This window comes from Musa acuminata, chromosome BXJ1-11 (genome assembly GCF_036884655.1).
Source record: "Musa acuminata AAA Group cultivar baxijiao chromosome BXJ1-11, Cavendish_Baxijiao_AAA, whole genome shotgun sequence".
In the NCBI taxonomy this organism is placed as follows: domain Eukaryota; kingdom Viridiplantae; phylum Streptophyta; class Magnoliopsida; order Zingiberales; family Musaceae; genus Musa; species Musa acuminata.
In genome coordinates this window covers 11520251-11540807 of record NC_088337.1, presented here as the reverse complement: position 1 = coordinate 11540807, position 20557 = coordinate 11520251, and the positions used below count along the sequence as shown (strand labels likewise).

The window sequence follows — 20557 nt, the reverse complement described above, 5'->3', positions numbered from 1 at the left end:
TCAGAAGAAGAGAACTTGAGTCTTCTCAGATGCTTATGTCACGGAAGTTGGAGAATGAGGGAGGGATATGACTACTGCAGCGATAGATCATTGTTGCGGTTGTTGCAGCTATTGCGGCTGCTAAAGCTATTGCAGCTACTGCAGATCGCAACTGTTGTTGCTTGCTACTGCAGCAGATCGCTGCTGCGGTTGTTGCAACTGTTGCAACTGCTGAAGTTGCTGCAAATCATCACTACTATAGATCGCTGCTGCTATAGATCGCTGTTGCGACAAAGAAGCAGCTGTGGGGAGCCTGGAAGCGACCACAGCAGAGGAAGATACCGACAGCCGCTACAGCCAAGAAATGGCCACAGAGATGTCACAGCATCTCGAAGATTGTAGAGGCTGTAGTTTGAGAGGTAGATCTCAAGTAAATTTATGCTGCTTCCACCGCGATTTGAGAGGCACCAGGCAGCGAGTAGAGAAGTCAAGGGAGAGCGCCACGGGTGGGGAAAGAAGACTATGACGGTTCCCCACAAGGGTACGTAGCAGGCTTCGCTGGGCGAGTGCCAAGGATCTCATGGAGGCATGCTGAAAAGGGGAGATCGAAGCCAGCGAGATAAGAAAGAGATCAGAGAAGGAGGCGAACCTTGTATTTGATCATGGTAGAGGACACAGTTAAGCAACGGTAGGGACGGGCTTCTGGAACTCACCCTCCCTGAGTTAAAGAGATAGAAGAAGGAAGAATTATTCAAGAAGCTATATTGTGTTGACATGTTCTCTCAGAGTAGAGAAATTTCCTCAGACAGTTAGAGAAATCTCATCTGCTATCAAAATTGACCTCCCAACTTATGGTGAACAAGAACAGGTTTATCCTAGATTGACATATTAGATTGGGAAACCATTGTTGATCACTCCTTTGATGAAAAAGGATTGGTCTTGTTGATGCATCTCCTAGTCCAGATGATTATAGAAATATTTCTGCATCTTAACTAATTTCTTGGCATCATTTCTGCATCTTATTTAATTTCTTGGCTCGACTTTCTATGGATAGTTGCATCTTTGGTCCAAATAAGTTCATCTATAAATGTGGAATATGAGAGAGATCAACATATAACATATCAAACTCAATTGAGAGATCCTCTAGACATGAATTTTCCATCCATCAAGCTTTGCTAATTTTTGGTAATACTTATGGCTAAAGGACTTTGCCAAACGAAAGGGTAGGGTTCTTCTATGTTATGTAAGCCCAAATCTGATTTATCAAAAAAGAAAAGAAAAGAAAAAGAATGAGACGTGCGCAGTTGAGCAGCAACGAGGTGTGTGTGCAGCGAGCGAGCGGCGCACGGGGAGAGAAAAGAATAAGAGAAAGAGGAGAGAGAAAAAAAAAGGATTTTGAGTTTTCTCTTAACGATCAAGGGTCAAACTTGGACAGTTTTGATTCAAATTATATATGGAGAATCCTTACAGTAAGCTCTACAATCCTAACGGTACTGATATATAGTTTATCCTCTTTAATGTACTTTCTTGCTATACCCACTTTGTGAGACTTAGGATTCTTATTTTGATGAGTTCCATTCATGATATGCTATTCTTGAACTATGTGGTCTTGATGTTATTGTGATCTTCTGGTTATTTTAAAGAAGAGTTATTGTCAACTTATTATCATTACTATTAATAATGGAAGTTTAAAGTGGACTACGGTCCCGTGATTTTTCCCGCATTGGGTTTTCCACGTTAAAAATTTAATCTCACTGTATGATTGATTTATTACTCTACTATTTATGTTGTTCTGGTAAATATGTACTTTTGATAACAAGTTGGTATTTTGATGATGAACTCATTTTGATACACAAAGAGGGAAAAAAAATATTCTGCTTTAACAAGTTTTTCCCAACAAGTGGTATCAGAGCCAGATTATTTGGTGCTAGTTTTTTCTTGTGTGATTGAAATGGAACAGTCAGATGGTATGATTAAATTGAACTCATCAAATTATTCCACTTGGAACCGTATGATGGAAGATTTGTTCTATTGTAAAGATTTGTATAAGTCAATCAAGATTAAAAATAAACCTTCTACTATAGACGATGAAGAATGAGAAGTTCAACATAGAAAAGCTAATGTCTATATTAGAAGATGGATGGATATAAATTTGCATAAGCATATTTATGATGAAACCAGAGCTGATGTTGTTTGGCAAATGTTATAAAATATTTTTGCGAAAAAGATAGTGGGAAATAGAATTTTTTTCCTCAGATGACTTATAAATTTGAAATATAAAGATGGTGATAATATTGTTGAGCATATAAGTCTATTTCAGAGTCTTGCAAACAAGCTGATTGCTATGAAAATGAATATAGATGATGAGATGCAAGGATTATTACTTCTCAACTTTTTACCAGAAAGTTGAGAAACATATGTGGTGACAATTTATAACTCCACGCCACAGGGGACTCTAACTATAGATATGGTTAAAGACAGTTTGCTAAATGAAGATGCCAGAAGGAAAGAACAGGGTGAATATTCTTTTGGTGCATTTGTTACTAAAAAACAAGAAAGACGTGGAAGAAGTCATAGCAGAAATCAACATGGTTATAGAGGAAGATCCAAGTCTAGAAGAGATATCAAATGTTTCCATTGTAATAGGCTAGATCACATGAAGAAAGAGTGTAGGTTTTGAAAGCGAGAATAGAATGAAAGGACGAAAAATGAGAAAGAGACAAATACAGTTACTGCTGAAGGTGATATCATTATTGTTTGTAATGACAATTGTGTCAGTCTTGTAGCTCAAGACAGTAACTGAGTAATTGACTCTGGTGCTTCATTTCATGTTACTTCTTATAGTGATTTCTTTAGATCTTACACTACTAATAATTTTGGTAATGTCAGAATAGGAAACAGTAGTACATCGAAGATTGTGGGTATCGGAGATATTTACTTGGAGACCAGTATTGGGAGTAAATTGATACTCAAAGATGTCAGACATGTTCCAAATATTCATTTTAACTTGATATCTATAGGCAAACTTGATGATGAGGGATTTACACACTATTATAGTGAAAACAAATAGAAACTTACTAAAGATTCTCTAAATGTGGCAAGAGGAAAGAAGTTTAACTATTTTTATGTCATGGAAGCTAAGTTACACAAAGGAGATATTAATGCAATTCAGAAGGGTAAAAGTATAGATCTTTGGCACAAGAGGCTTGGTAATATCAATGAGAAGGGATTTCAAACTCTTATTAGAAAATAGTTCTTACTAGAGTTGCAAGGTACATCTCTTAAATCTTGTGATCATTGCTTAGTTGGAAAAACAAATAGAGTTACATTTTATACATATCTATTATCTAGAAGATCAGATGTTTTTAATTTAGTTCATACTGATGTTTGTACTATGCAAACTAGAACTCTTGGAGGTGTTCTTTATTTTGTTACTTTTATTGATGATCATTCTAGAAAAGTTTGAGCTTTTACTTTGAAATCTAAAGACTATGTATTTGATGTTTTCAAATAGTTTCATGTCAGTGTTGAAAGAGAATCTAGAAAAAAGCTAAAGTATATTAGAGTAGATAATGGTAGTAAGTACATGAGTCCTTTTGAGAATTATTACAGGTTTCATGATATCAGGCTTGAGAAAATAATTCCTAAACCTCCTCAACATAATGGTGTGGTAGAAAGGATGAATAGAACTATTGAAGAAAGGATTAGGTGTATGCTTTCCCATGCCAAGTTACCGAAGTCATTTTGGGGGGAGGCTATGAGAACTACAGTTAACCTCATAAATCTTTCTCCATCAGTTCCTCTGAAAGGTGATGTTCCAGAGTATAGAAAGGAAAATATATATCTTATAATCACTTGAGAGTTTTTGGGTATAAAGCATTTGTTTATATTTCCAAAGATGAAATGTCCAAACTTGATAATAAGGCAAAAGTATGTATCTTCTTGGGATATGGTCATAAAGAGTTTGAGTATAAATTATGAGATCCAGTGAACAAAAAGATTATTAAAAGCAGAGATTTTGTATTTCTTGAAGAACAATTGTTTGATGATGGTGATAAAGTTGAGAAGCCAAAAACCTCTGTTTATATTCCTTGGAGTTTGGGTCCAGTTCCTTTTAGTTCATGATGATCATGGAGAGATGAACAAGAAGATTGTGATGAGAATGCAAGTGATGATACTCCTACAATTGATGATGTTGAACCAATTGAACAAGCACCTCCATCATCAGTTGAGATTCCATTGAGAAGATCCACTAGAAAGCGACAACCATCTATCAGATATCCTCCACATAAGTATGTTATGCTTACTGATAAGGGAGAACCAGAAACATACCAGAGGCTATTCTACATGAGCATAAGAATGAGTGGGTTAAAGACATGCAAGAAAAGTTGAGATCCTTGCTTGAGAACCACACCTATGACTTAGTAAAGTTGCCTAAAGAGAAGAAAGCTCTCAAGAATAAATTATTTTATAAATTAAAGAATAAAAATAATAGTTTACAACAAAGATACAAGGCACGACTAGTTGTGAAAGGATTCAGTTAGAATAAAGGTATTGACTTTGAAGAAATATTTTCTCCAATTGTGAAAATATCCTCTATCCGAGTTATTCTTGGTTTGGCTGCCCGCTTGAATTTAGAAGTTGAGCAACTTGATGTGAAAACAACATTTCTTCGTAGTGACTTAGAAAAAGAAAGTTACATGGAGCAATTAGAAGTTTTCAAAGTCAATAGAAAAGAAAATATGGTGTGTAAGCTTAGGAAAAGCTTATATGGACTCAAATAAGCACCTAGACAGTGGTACAAGAAGTTTGATTCTTTTATGATGAACCAAGGGTATAATAAAACCATATATGATCATTGTGTGTTTATGAAAAAAATTTCAGATTATGATTTCATTATTCTCTTGCTATATGTTGATGATATGCTGATTGTTGGCCATAATGGTGGTAAAATTAAAAAGTTTAAAAAAGAGTTGAGTCTTTTGTCATGAAAGACTTGGGATCGATGAAACAAATACTTGGCATAAAGATTCTTCGTGATAGGAAGAAAAGGAAGATTTGGCTATCTTAAGAAATTTACATTGAAAAGATTCTTGAAAGATTCAACATGAGTAAAACCAAAACAGTTTATTCTTCACTTGCAGATTATTTCAAGCTTAGTTCAAAACAATGTCCTACAAGTGAGAAAGAAAAAGAAGAAATGTCCAAAGTGCCTTGCTCATCTGCAATAGGCAGTTTGATGTATGTTATAGTTTGTACTAGGTCAGATATAACTCATGCAGTTAGAGTTGTCAGTTGATTTCTCTCTAATCCTTGTAAGGAACATTGGGCAGTAGTGAAATGGATATTAATATATCTAAAAGGTACTTCCAGGTTGCATTTATGTTTTGGCAGTGATAAACCTATGTTAGAAGGGTACACAAATGCAGACATGGCAGGTGATACTAATTCTAGGAATTCCACTTCGGGGTTCTTAATGATATTTACAAGGGGAGCAGTCTCTTGGTAATCTAAGTTATAGAATTATATTGCTCTATCTGTTAGGATCAAAAGCGCACTAAGAGGGGTGGGGGGGGTGAATTAGTGCAGCGGAAAACTTTCGCTATTTCAAAAACCTTGTTTCGATTAAAGCCGATTCAACGAGAATGATTTCAACTCAATTCGTTTCGGAAGGAATTTGAGCTTGAAGTCTTAAGTGAAAATGCAAGAGAGGACTAAGGTGATTTGCAGTAATGTAAATCACACAAATGAAAAAAATGTAAATTTCATAAAGTCTTCGTAGAAAGCCGATCTCGGAAGATGTTTTATATCAAAGCGAATGTAGACGTATTTAAAGCACAGTAAAGAGGAGAGGCAGTTTGCTATAAAGGAAAGATGCTCAAAGTAAATACAAACCGAGATTTTAGAGTGGTTCGGTTAACGTGACCTACATCCACTATCGGCTTCCTCCTCCGACGAGGTCACCGACGTCCACTAGAGGCCTTCCTTCAATAGGCGAAGGCCAACCACCTTTTTACAGTTTTTCTCCTTTTGCCGGGCTTAGGAGAAACCCTTACAAGTTTTCACTCCTCTCCTGGATGATCTCAACACTTAGAAAGAAGGAGGAGAACTCTAACTTTTACAACACTTTAAGGCCTCAAGACTCAAGAGTATTTCAAGAATTTCGTTGCCCTTTCATATAGGAAAGGGTGGGGTATTTATAAACCTCAATGACATTAAAAAATGGAGCCTAAAAGTGTTCAATCCCATATTTCCGGGGTCCTAGCGATACCACCGCCATTACTAGGCGGTACTACCGCTCAGTTTGGGTGGTACTACCACTTGATAGTGCTCGAAGACCGAGCTCAGGTGGTACCACTGCCTGATAGGGGCAGTACCACTGCCTAGAAATCCTGGGAGATAGAGTCTCCCAAGCGGTGCCACCATCGACCAAGATTTTAGGGACCGAATGGGCTGTTCCATTCGACCTAATTTGGGTCTATTAAGGGCCCAGTTGACCCCTCATTAAGTTAGTGGGATCACCTCCCAATCCTAACTTAATCTACACTTTAACTATGACAATTAAGACATCATTACTGCAATTAGTGTTCCGATGCATCAATCGTTTTTTCCGGCGAACTTCTGGCGAACATCCGACGAACCCTCGACGATGCTCCAGCGGACTCTCGACAAGTTCCTGGACTTTGCGATAATCTTCTTGGCGAGTTTTGACGAGCTTCTATGGCAAGCTCCTGGACTTTTCAGCTAGTTCCCGCAGAACTTCCGACGAACGTCCGAACTTTCGACGAACTCTCGAACTCCCAATGTGATCTTGGTCTTGATTCCGGCATAACACCCGCTGCATGTCTTACTGCCATCGTAGTTAATTCTGCATACTTTTCTCAACATATAGATTAGATAAACAAATGACAATTGACTTCATCATCAAAATCCGAGATTCAACAATCTCCCCCTTTTTGATGATGACAATCAATTGATGATGGAGTTAGCCTTAACTCCCCATATCTATATGTCATACTTCAGAAAAATCATTCTTGAATTCAAAGCCTTTGAATTCAAGAGACATATTGATAAGTTAGATTCATTTAAACTTATCAATACACCCATCATGATTTCTATCATGATGTAACTTTCTGAAAATGATGTCCAGGCATGACATCCATTTTCAAGTCTCATATTTCAAATATGAAGGATAACAATTATAGCAATTCATTCTATAATAAGATATCAATTTATAATATTTTAAATTAAACTCTAGATATCTTATCATAATGCAAACATTTCAAGGGTAAAACTGCATACATTTATCATCATTTTACCATATATTTCTCCCCCTTTATCATCAACAAAAAGGAGAGCGATTCAACAATAAATGCAAGTGTGGTAAAAATTCGTGTCACAAAATCATACCAATCATATTTCAAGCATTCATGACATGGTATCATTCAAAAGTTCTCAACATTAAGGAGATAGCTTTCATTACTTCTTCCCTTTTATTTATCATCAAGGCATTGCATGAAGGAGGAAAGTAAGGAAGGTAAAACCATTGAGAACCAAATTTAAATGAAGTTAAGATCGATAAGAGAGTGTCATTATGTTTCATTTTTCATAAGGATCAAGATATACATGTGAAATTAAATCCTTGCAGGTGTTCATCTCAAAAAATCTTCCTTCATCAAGAAGGAATTCATGTGTGGGAATCATTACATCAAATCCATTTCTCAACAAAAATTCACAAAAGATAAGTCCATGAGAGATGCATTTGTCAATTAATTCCATGTATCAAAAATTATTTAGTGATGGAGTATGGATATGAAATAAATTTGATCTGACATAGGCTCATGAAAACTCCATTCAAGAACTACATAAAGTCCAGAAGAGAAATACAATAAAATTATACATTCAGACAATGTTTTGTCATAGCTTTTTAATCACAATCATAAAGGTAAAATCATTAGTGCTTTGTAGTGCTCAAAGATTAAGAATGTATGATTAAAACTTCTCAAATCACAATCATGAAAGTATAACGGGCTCATCATTATGGAAACTTTTAGCATCAAGGCACAAAATTTTTAACATAAAAGTAAACATGTTATTGAAGCACACAATCTTATCATCATATAAAATTCGTATCATAAAATTTTTAGCACCGAATTTGAGTGATCAAGGAATCAAGAAAGTTCGAACACGAAGTTCAACAAATTCATGTATTCGGATAAATCAATATTTCTAATTCTCTTCTAATAAAATTAAATTATTATTCACTTAAAGGTTTTGTAAAAAATTAACTAATTGATGTTTAGTATCAATAAACTCTAGGATTACATCATGATTAGTGACATGATCTCGTATAAAGTGATGCCTAATATCAATATATTTTGTTCTAGAGTGTTGAATGAGATTCTTTGTTAAACATATTGCACTTGTATTATCATATTTTATGGGGATATTTTTAAGATGATTTTTATAATCCTCTAAAGTGTTTTTCATCCACACAACTTGTGCATAGCATGCACTAGCTACAATGTACTCAGCTTCGGTTGTAGATAGTGCAATCGAGTTTTCTTTCTTGGATGATCAAGAAACAAGTGCGTGTCCTGACATGTTCCGGATGTGCTTTTTCTATCTAATCTATATCCAGCAAAATCTGCATCAGCATAAGCAATTAGCTCAAAATTCTCGGATTTTGGATACCATAATCCTAGATTTGTGGTTACTTTAAGATATCTAAGTATTCTTTTAACTGCTTTGAGATGAGATATCTTAGGATTATATTGAAGCCTAGTACATAGTCCTACACTAAACATGATATCCGGTCTAGTTGCAGTGAGGTAAAGTAAACTTCCTATCATACCCCTATAAGCTTTTTGATTAAAGTTTTCTCCACTTTCATCAATTTCTAACTTAGTGGAGGTGCTCATAGGTGTGTTGATAGCTTTTGAGCTATTCATATTGAACCTTTTTAGCAAATCTAAAGCATATTTTGTTTGACTAAGAAATGTATCATTACTTAGTAGTTTGATTTGTAAGCCCAAAAAGAAAGTTAATTCCCCCATCAAACTCATTTCAAATTTAAAACTCATACTTTTAGCAAATGATTCATAAAGAGATTCATTAGTTGAACCGAAAATAATATCATCAACATAAATTTGAACAATTAGAAAATTATTTTCAAAATTTTTGATAAACAATGTAGTATCGACCTTGCCTTTAGATAAATTATTTTCAATAAGAAATAAACTAAGTCTCTCATACCAAGCCCTTGGAGCTTATTTTAAACCATAGAAAGCTTTAATCGGTTTAAACATATGATTAGGGAAACTATCATTCTCAAATCCGGGAGCTTGTTCAATATAAACTTCTTCAAAAATAAAGCTATTAAGGAAAGCACTTTTAACATCCATTTGAAACAACTTAAAATTATTACTACTAGCATAGGCAAGGAGCATCCTTATGGCTTCTAATCGAGCCATAGGAACGAAGGTATTTTCGTAATCGATACCTTCTTCTTAGTTAAAACATTTGACCATTAATCTAGCCTTGTTTCTAACCCTGATATCAGATTCATCTTGCTTGTTTCTAAAGACCCATTTAGTACCAATAACTAAATGGTCATTTGGCCTAGGAACAAGCTTCCACACCTCATTTCTCTCAAATTGATTTAACTTATCTTGCATTGTGATAATCCATGAATCATCTTTTATGGCTTCGTCAATACATTTAGGTTCAATTTGGGAGAGAAAAGCAGCGTTGGCACAAAAATATTTAAGAGAAGAACGTGTTTGAACCCTTTTAAATGTGTCTCCTATGATTAACTCCTTAGGATGAGCATCTACATACTTCCAATCCTTGGGTAAGGATGTTTCGGAAGTGGATGCATCCAAGTTGCTAGTTAGAGAAGGGGTTTTATTTAAATTCAAAGTATCAAAGTTAACATCATCATCAAAATCATTTTTCTTAATTTCAAAAATCTCATTAAAAACAACATGAATGGATTCTTCTATAATCAAGGTTCTTTTATTAAAGATACGAAATGCTTTAGAAATCGAAAAATAGCTAAGAAAAATTCCTTTATCGGACTTAGCATCAAATTTTCCTAAGGCATATTTTTCATTCAAGATAAAACACTTACACCCAAAAACTTTAAAATATAAAACATTAGGTTTTTTGTTGTTCCATAACTCATAAGGAGTTTTGGTGAGTAAGGGTCTTACTAGAACTCTACTCATGACATAGCATGTCGTGTTTACGGCTTCGGCCCAAAAATATTTGGGTAGACTATGTTCATTCAACATGGTTCTAGTCATTTCTTATAAATTTCTATTCTTTCTTTCTACTACTCCATTTTGTTGAGGATTTCTTGGAGCAGAGAAGTTATAGTTGTATCCATTAGATTCATAAAATTCTTAGAAATCACGGTTTTAAAATTCACCACCGTGATCACTTCGAATTGATAAAATCATAAAACCCTTTTCATTTTGAACACATTTGCAAAACTTAGAGAACCTAAGGCATTCACTTTTGTGTGCCAAAAAATAAGTTTATGTGTATCTACTATAATCATCTACAATGACAAAAGCGTATTTGCTACCTCCTAGGCTTGATGTAGAAATTGGTTCGAACAAGTCCATATGGATCAATTACAAAGGTCTAGAGGTGCTTAATTGATTCTTGGGTTTGAAGTTACTTTTTATTTGTTTTCCTAATTGACAAGCATCACACACATTATCTTTGACGAACTTGATATGAGGAATTCCTCTTACAAGTTCTTTAGTTGAAAGTTGGGTGATTAGTTTCATGCTAGCATGACCTAATCTTCTATGCCAAAACCAAGCATCATCATTCAAAACCAAAAAACATATTTCATTGCAAAGATCATTAATGTCAATGGTATATACGTTATTTTGTTTTAATGCAATCATAGATATGTTTTTGTGTGGTTTTTCAATAATGCAAGTATTAGATTCAAATTTAACAATATATTCTTTATCACATAATTGACTAATGCTCAAGAAGTTATGTTTTAAACTATCTACTAACAAAGCATCTTCAATAAAGAAGTTGGATTTGTTACCTATGATTCCTTTGCCAATGATTTTACCCTTGTTGTTGTCTCCGAAGGTGACATATCCTTCGTCTATGCTAGTGAGCTTAGAGAATTGAGATGGATCTCTGGTCATATACCTTGAGCATCGACTATCAATGTATCATCTCTTGCTCCTAGCTTGTGATGGGACGTTTCTACAAAAGAGGATGATTTTTAGGTATCCATTTGACCTTGGGTGCCTTAAAAATCGATTTATATTGCTTATCATATTGCATTGATTTTTTTATGATTCATTTAGGAACCCAAATCAATTTGTGTGAACTAAACAATAATAAGCTTTATGTCCATGTTTGCAACAAAAGTTGCATTTGTTTTGGGGTGAAATATGCAACATAGGGCCTTTACTGAAGGTGGTTGGATTTTGATGAGAGCTACTCACAAATCCGATTCCACTTCTTTTATGAACATGACCCTTATTGATAAGGATCATATTCAATGACTTGCTACCAATCTCAAATTTCTTCAAAGTATCCTTGAGTAGCAAGTTCTCCTTTTGGAGTATTTCTAAATCATAACATTTCGTACATGGAGCTAAACTATCATTATGCTCAATTTTTAATTTATCAAAATTACTAACAAGAGAATCATGCTCCTTTTTTTATAATTTATATTTTTAATAATTATTTTACATTCATCAAATAAATCATGAAAAGCATTTAATAATTCATCATATGATAAATTTGCATCAATTGAACTTGATACCTCCTCTCCAATGGCCATTAGTGCATAGTGAGCAACTTGCTCGGTGTTGGGCTCCTCTTCTTTGGATGTGCTTGAGTCATCTCATGTTGCTTTGAACGTCTTCTTCTTCGGTGTCCTCTTCTTGGATTGGGGACATTCACTCTTGTAGTATCCTGGCTTCTTGCATTCGTAGCAAATTACTTGATCTTTCTTGGGTTCAAATTTATTTTTAGTGTCATTTTTAAATTTATTTCTTTTAATGTATTTTTAAAATTTTCTTATTAAAAGTGCCAAGTCATTATCAAAGTCCTCATCACTTGAGTTTTCTCTCAAGTGGTCTTTTTGTGTTCTTAGTGTCATATCCTTCCTGTTCTTTGGAAGGGTGTCCTCAAGCTTTTCATGAGCTTTGCATGTCATTTCATAGGTAATTAATGACCCAATTAATTCTTCAAGAGGAAAGTTGTTTAAATCTTTGGCCAACTCTTTGGAATAGATTTTAAAACTTTATTAACGAGCTCAAAATTCAAAAAACTTTTACCAAGTCCTTTTAAACCAATGACAATATTCGTAAAATGGGTATATATGTCTCCAATGGTCTCACTCAGTTTCATTCGAAATAATTCATAAGAATGTACTAAAAGATTGATTTTTAACTATTTAACTCTACTCGTGCCTTCGTGAGTCACTTCGAGTGTGTGCCAAATATCAAAAGTCGTTTCACAAATCGAAATACGGTTGAACTCGTTTTTATCTAGTGCACAAAATAAGGCATTCATAGCCTTTGCGTTTAAAGCGAAAGTCTTCTTCTCCAATTCATTCCAATCGATCATTGGAAGAGAAGACTTTTGAAATCCATTTTCTACAATGTTCCAAAGTTCAAAATCCACAGAAATTAGGAAGATCCTCATTCGAGTCTTCCAATAGGTGTAATCCATCTCATTGAATATGGGTGGACGTATAATTGGGTGACCCTCTTGGTTTCTGGCAAATGTCATCTCTCTTGGTTTTTAAGCCAATTGAGAGTGAACCTCGCTCTAATACCAATTGTTAGGATTAAGAGCACACTAAGAGGGTGGGGTGAATTAGTGCAACAGAAAACTTTCGCTATTTCAAAAACCTTGTTTCGATTAAAGTCGATTCAACGAGAATGATTTCAACTCAATTCATTTCGGAAGGAATTTGAACTTAAAGTCTTAAGTGAAAATGCAAGAGAGCACTAAGGTGATTTACAGCAATGTAAATCACACAAATGAAAAAAACGTAGATTTTGTAAAGTCTTTGCAGAAAGCTGATCTCGAAAGATGTTTCACATCAAAGCAAATATAAAAGTATTTAAAGCACAGTAAGGAGGAGAGGCAGTTTGCTATAAAGGAAAGATGCTCAAAGTAAATGCAAACTGAGATTTTAGAGTGGTTTGATCAACATGACCTACATCCACTATCGGCTTCCTCCTCCGCCGAGGTCATCGGTGTCTACCAGAGGCCTTCTTTTAATAGGCGAAGGCCAATCACCCTTTTACAATGTTTCTCCTTTTGTCGGGCTTAGGAGACAACCCTTACAAGTTTTCACTCCTCTCTTAGATGATCTCAACACTTAGAAAGAAGGATGAGAACTCTAACTTTTATAATACTTTAAGGCCTCAAGACTCAAGAGTATTTCAAGAATTTTGTTGCCCTTTCATGCAGGAAAGGGTGGGATATTTATAGACCCTATTGGTATTCAAAAATGGAGCCAAAAAGTGCCCAATCCCAGATTTTTGGGGTCCTGGCGATACCACCACCATTACTGGGTGGTACTACCACCTGTCATCGGGCACTAGGCGGTACCACCGCTCAGTTTGGGTGGTACTACCGCTTGACAGCGCTCGAAGACCGAGCTCAGATGGTACCACGCTTGACAGGGGCGGTACCACCACCCAGAAATCTTGGGAGACTGAGTCTCCCAGACAGTACCACCGCCGGCCAGGATTTCAGGGACCAAATGGGCTATTCCATTCAGCCCAATTTGAGTTTGTTAAGGGCCCAGTTGGCCCCTGATTAAGTTAGTGGGATCACCTCCCAATCCTAACTTAATTTACACTCTAACTACGATAATTAAGATATCATTACTGCAATTTGTGTTTCGGTGCATCAACCGCTTCCTCCTGCGAGCTTCCGGCGAACATTCGACGAACTCTCGGTGATACTCCGACGGACTCCCAGCACGCTCCTAGACTTTGCGATGATCTTCTTGGCGAGTTCTGACGAGCTTCTATGGCAAGCTCCTGGACTTCTCGGCTGGTTCCCGTAGAACTTCCGACGAACATCCGGACTTTTGATGAACTCTCGAACTCCCAATGTGATCTTGGTTTTGACTCCGGCATAACACTTGCTGCATGTCTTACTGTCATTGTAGTCAATCCTGCACACTTATCTCAACATATAAATTAGATAAACAAATGACAATTGACTTCATCATCAAAATCCGAGATTCAACACTATCAACCACAAAAGCAAAATACATAGCATTTACTGAAGCCTGCGAGAAAACTTTATGGATGAAAATGTTTCTACAGGAATTGGGCTTGAAATAGGAAGGATATGCTGTTTATTGTGATAGTTAGAGTATCATTCACCTCTCCAAAAATTCAACATACCATTCTAGATCTAAGCATATTGATGTGAGATATCACTGGATTCGTGATATGCTTGAGATGAAAGAACTACAATTGGAAAAGGTGCATACCAATAAGAATAGATCAAATATGTTGACAAAGTCTTTGCCTAAGGAGAAGCTTGAAGCATGTAGGCGAAGAGCGAGCTTAGTACAACCCACCATATGAGCTGAAGGGGGAGAATTGTTGGGTACAACCCATATGTGAGCTTGAAGCATGTAAGCCCAAATCTGATTTATCAAAAGAAAAAAAGAAAAAAAAAAGAACGAGATGTGTGCAATTGAGGGCAGTGAACGAGGTGTGCGTGCAGCGAGCGAACAATGGCGACACACGGGGAGAGAAAAGAACATAGAGAAAAAAATAAGATTTGAGCTTTCTGCTTGACGACGAAGGGTTAAACTTTATCAGTTTTGACCTAAATTATATGTGGAGAATCCTTGTAGTAAGTTCTACAATCCTAATAGTGCTGATCTACAATTTATCCTCTCTGAAGTATTTTCCTACTATATCTACTTTGTGAGACCTAGAATTCTTAATCATCCATGTGATGTGTTGATGATATGCTATTCTTGAGCCAAGATATTGTGATCCTGAAAGTTTGAGGTGGACTACGATCGCATAGTTTTTTTCCGCATTAGATTTTTCACGTTAAAAATTTGATCTTACTATATGATTGATTTATTACTCTACTATTTTAATATGTGTTTTTGATAACAAGTTGCTATTTTGATGAGAAACCCATTTTAATACACGAAAAATAATTATTCCAGTTTAACATATTTTTTCCAACTAGGATTACATGCGTTTGTCCTCACCACTTCTCATCTTCCAGTAAAGATGCCACTGAAGACTTGGCTGTTGCCACCGAGTGATGCTTCCCACTCTATAGAAGCCATCACTATCTGTGATAGGTTCGTTGTGATCTCCCTCATCTCAGGTCTGCTTACGGGATCATCACTCAAACACCACATCGCCACGTCCACCATCTAAAAATGGATCACCGACAGGCCATTACTGCATCAGTATCACAGAAATAATGCAAGCGTTGTAGCACTTAACCATGGAATACGAACCTTCCGTACTTCTTCCGTAGGGTAGACATGATCAAGATTTCGATCGATGATCTCTTCCAGAGCAGCATTCGGATCGTCCGAGGCGGAAACTTCTTTCATCTGATGCGGTTTAATTATCACATGATTAGCAGTTAATTGTTGCGTAGAATTCTCAAGCTGGAGGAGAGAGAGCTCGAAGAACAGCGCTTACAGCTGTAACCAGTGATCTCATCTTGCAAGCATCTTTCTTGTCGGGAATGAGAGCTCTTTCTCCCGTAACAAGCTCAGCAAGAACAACTCCAAAGGCAAACACATCGGATTTGGTGCTCATCTGAAGCTCCCTAACAGACCTGACGACAGAACAAAACGCAATAGATCAAAGGAAACCACTTCATCACGAGAGACTACTGAATGATATCCATACGAACTCTGGTGGAAGGTAACCAGGAGTTCCAACCAAGCGAGTCGCGAAACACCAGTCCTCATCACTTTGCTCCACAAGCTTTGCCAACCCAAAGTCTGCAACCTGTTCCAAGAACCAATGAGAAGAACACATGAAGAACCTTAAGGGGTGGGCCAATGCAGGTACTCACTTTTGCTCTCAGCACACTATCCAGCAGAATGTTACTGGTCTTTATATCGCGATGAACGCAGGTGGCTTTGGTGTGTTCATGGATGTACTCGATTCCCCTGGCAGCATCCAATCCGATCTGTGTTCTTGCAGTCCATGAGATAGGTTGATGACCTGCTGGGGCGGTGGTTTCATATATATGATTTTAGTTTGCATTGCACTGTCGAAGATTATACTGAGGAAGGCGATTGCTTGGGTGCTAACCTTTGAGCAGTGGATCATGGAGATGGTCGCTCAAGGAGCCATTCTGAAGATACTCGTAGACCAAGTAAAGGTGGTCATCTCCTGCTGCATAACCAATCAGTTCAACCTGACAAAAGACTTCATTGCAATCAAGTGTTGGGTTGAAAGGCTTTTTTTTTGTTTCTTACAAACTTATAATCATTAACCTACCACATTTCTGTGATGCACTTTGCACAACACATTCAGCTCAGCGAAGAACTCCTTGGATTTGCTTGACTTCATCTTTTTGATGGCAACTTCCTGTGAACACAAAACTCGACTTTCAGATGTTCCTCCGCTTCGGGAATAAAGACTGAGCTTGAAATTTCGATTACCTGTGTTCCCAAGATTCCCAAATACACACTGCCGTACCCTCCTTCACCAATCTTTCTCGAATCGTGGAAGCTTGCTGTGGCTCTATCAACCTCTTCCAGACTAAACGTCACAGGCCTCTCTGACATGAATGTCGCGGTGCCTGCACAAGTTTCAAGCTATGAGGGATTGAGAAACAACGTGGAACGTTAGATTTATTTATTTATTTATTTATTTATTTATTTATTTATTTATTTATTTATTTATTTTATTTTGAAGAATTCAAATGCAACTCAAAAGGTTTTCTTTTTGAAGTTGTGGATCAAATATATTACAAGTTAAATAACTTCTTCGATCCTTAGAAATACTCTTTAATCCTTTCTAATATAAAACTATTCATTTCAATCCTTAGCAATTCTTAGTTTACTAAGCTTAAACCACTAAACATATATTATTATTTAACTCTTTCATTTCGCAAACATAAATATTTGTCATCTTTCTACACGTCTAGTTTGACTCTCTTTTCCTTATGGTTTACCTTCACCACTCTTGGATGGAAGAAGCTGGCTCTGCAAGGCTGTGATGAATCTTGCACTTGAGTTCTTGCTCACGGTTACGTTGAGACTGTCGGCGGTGGATTCGTCGCGTCTCCTCCTTCGGTAAAGGCAAATCGATAAACCACCGAACACCATGAATAGTACGGAGAGAGAGACGCCGAGGATTATCATTGCAGTCTTCTGCATTCCTGATTCTAATGATCAACATAATTTTATTAGTAGAATATTAGTCTGTGAAATGAAGAGGGAAATATGACTAAGAAAAGAGTTTTGTCGTACAAAAATTTAAAGAATCAAATAAAATATATTCGAGTTGGATCATAACTTAACAATAGAACTCTATATATTTATGAACTCTAATAGAAAAAGGATGAATGATTTATTACATTAACTTTGTAACCAATAATTAAGAAACTTAAGTTGTTGGAAAAAGGATTATTACAAACTTTAATAGGAAAAGATGAATAGTTTATTATACTTCAACTTCCTTTGCTTTTTGTGTTAATCTTGATCTTATTTTGTGAATTAGATATACTAATTTAAACCTTAAATAATCTAATTAATCTTCGATTAATATGTGTCTTCCTTATAAATATAAATATAATCCTAACATCAAGAAATTAATGTCCTCGGCTACCTTTACCTTTGGGAGGAGGAGGAGGAGGTGGTGGTGGTGGTGGTGGTGGCGAACCATGCACGCCCATGGGCACAAACAACAACTGCCCGGGATTCAAGAAGTCGGGATTCGGCATCAGCTCCGGGTTCATCGCCTTGATCGCCTCGACGTCCGAGTCCAACAGCTCGGAGATGGACGTCAGCGTGTCGCCGGACTGCACCGCGTACGACACGACCGACGTCGCCGAGCACCCGCAAGGGAGGCGCACGGTGATGCTCGCGAAGTCGGTGATGTTCTCCGGCACCCGCCACGCCAGCCCGCTGAAGACCACGTCCGTGACGCCGCTCGCCGTGTCGTGGGGCTGCACCAGATACACGGTGTCGTGGAACAGGGCCGTGGCGTTGCCGGCCGCCTCGCACGCGCACGGCACGGCGACCAAGAAGTCGGTCGCGCCCGAGGGGCGCCTGATGGGCTCGACGAGCGACGCGTCGGCGGAGTAGCGGGCGGCGGTGTCCGAGGCGTTGTGGCCGCGCGGGACGACGTAGAGGAAGGCGCTGCATGCGGGGACGGGAGAGGGTTTGGGGCACTCCATGGGGTTCACCGCTTGGACGTCAGCCTCGCCGAGCGGAAGGAGGAGGAGGAAGATGAAGAGGAGGAGGGAAGTGTGCCACCAAACAGCCATGACCGGTTCTCAGACCTCAAAACGCTTATCTATACGTGTGTGGTGACGTTGTTGTGTCCGTCGGAGTGCCTTGGCCATGTATGGAACGTGGAGTTGATATCATCCACCATTGGCTCCTCCGAGCTTTGGAAAGACCGCTGCGTGCTGATGACCATTGTCTCGTTTCCTTGGATTTTTGTGAAGCAGATGGTTTCGGCCTTCAGAATAACTAATTGGAGTCATCTATCTCCATCTTTCTTCTTCGATTTTGACTCACTCGAATCAAATCCCTCAATATCTTCATCTTATTACTTACTATATAACGTCACTAATCCTTCCTGACCTTTTGAGATTTCTAATACTACAAGTTGACAATCCAACGCGCTCTAATTATCCAAGAAATAGAGATTATGTTCATTAGGAACCACGTCGATGAGACAACATGCGCATGTACGAGATCAAACCATTCACGATCTCTCTATACGAGAAGATGGAATCCCAGGCCACGAACGAATATGCATGCATGTACACATGAACAACCCTAGACGACATCCTCTCTTCCTTAACTTTTCCTTCTGGTTTGCCTCGTCTTCTTCCCCGCATTGCTGTCCTGCGTCGTACTTGATCGCTCGCTGCTCCTTGGCGGGGGCGCAATCACCGAGCTTCGGGTATTGTAACGTGAACTGCAGGCACCAACGCGGATCTCCGTCGTCGTCGGGCCATGACTGCAACCGGCAGGAGGCGCCGGAGACCTCTCTGGCTGCTGCGTCCGTCCTCTTGGTCTCATTGGCAGGGGCGGCTGCTCTGCTACGGCGTCTCTCGGTCGGCATGCCGTTCCTGCAGCTTCTTCGGCGGACACCAACTGTTGAAGTAGGGCCTCATTCGAAGGGGTGATACGGCAGCCGATCTCTGCGACGGAGTCCTTGGGAACGCCAAGCGGTTCGTCGGCGGGGTCGTCCACTGCAGGCTCCAGGCTATCGTCGAGCTCCAGGTTTCGGAGGAAGAAGTCGGTTCTCATCGTCGTGAAAGGCAACAAGTACTAGGACGGAGACTTGAGGTGTTTTGGGAACGAGAGAGAGAGAGAGAGAGAGAGAGAGAGAGGCTTCGTTGCTCTTTGATGCCATTTTAATGTGACTACTAGTTATAGGAACCGTAATGCAGGTGCAAACAATGCTGAAATAAATGTACTCTGATTGAATTAGGAAGTCAACCTATCAAAATAGGTTCATGCCACTTACCAACAATGTTAACACGACAATAAAAAAATACTCTAAGAATATTAAGACGACAAAAACACTAAAGTGAACAAAATACTCCCTTAGAAAGACACTATTGGAATAACTTTTTTATTTCAATTTTACTCTTAGGATAAGGAATTCAAATACCAAAAAAAACATATTTAGGTAAAGAAATCTTGAAAATGTATAATGGTTTAGGATACGATATGCCTCATACGTCTGTGAGAAAACTTTGAATATTTTTAGACTTGCGTGAGATGATGTATAAGAAAATGTCTAAATTCCGGGGATTACTTATAGTTTGCTCATATATGATAAAGAATATATCTTTTTTTACATAAGTATATACTATAAGTATATACTTTCATGCCCTCTTCCCCAAGACTTGCTTGACTTCAAATTTCTTTTCTAACCCTCATATTATCAAAAATTATTGACAGAGTTCGAATTTGAATGAAACTAACCAAAAATATTGGTAATATATATATATATATATATATATATATATATATATATATATATATATATGTGTGTGTGTGTGTGTTATTATTATAGTTTATTGTATTTTTATAAATATATATATTTATATGTTTATTATTATTGTAGAATCCACAGGGTCTTTGCATAAAATGAAAAAGAAGTTAATCTTTTAGTTTTTCTTCTGTAAAAAAATCTTTTCGATTATTCTTAATAGGTTTTGCTTGGAGTGAATCTTTCTATTAAACCATTGACTTGGTTACATTGAGTGTATTCACGATATTCCCGAATATATTTTTCTCGATACAAGTTTTCAAATTTTGATCAAATTCCGATCGACATCTGTTAGGTCCAGCTCACATGTAGGCTTG

General features: G+C 37.5%; 1 protein-coding gene across 1 annotated transcript; it reads right to left on the bottom strand.

Annotated features, from left to right (window-relative positions):
• Nucleotides 1-15241: 15241 nt before the first annotated feature.
• On the bottom strand, nucleotides 15242-18492 carry LOC135596427 (lysM domain receptor-like kinase 3). The gene is made up of 9 exons (XM_065088478.1): nucleotides 17838-18492; nucleotides 16661-16800; nucleotides 16497-16586; nucleotides 16308-16413; nucleotides 16066-16217; nucleotides 15901-15998; nucleotides 15684-15822; nucleotides 15494-15592; nucleotides 15242-15406 (listed from the first exon to the last, which is right to left on the bottom strand). The coding sequence occupies exons 1-9, from the start codon at nucleotides 18490-18492 to the stop codon at nucleotides 15242-15244; spliced, it is 1644 nt and encodes a 547-aa protein (XP_064944550.1).
• Between the last annotated feature and the right edge of the window lie 2065 nt (nucleotides 18493-20557).

Excerpts from the sequence above, each read along its gene's own strand:
- LOC135596427 (XM_065088478.1), bottom strand. The coding sequence starts at position 18,492 with ATGGCTGTTTGGTGGCACACTTCCCTCCTCCTCTTCATCTTCCTCCTC. Across the intron at positions 16,414-16,496 it reads AAGTGCATCACAGAAATGTG|GTTGAACTGATTGGTTATGC; the intron begins GTAGGTTAATGA and ends GTCTTTTGTCAG. Across the intron at positions 15,823-15,900 it reads CCTGGTTACCTTCCACCAGA|GTCTGTTAGGGAGCTTCAGA; the intron begins GTTCGTATGGAT and ends TTCTGTCGTCAG.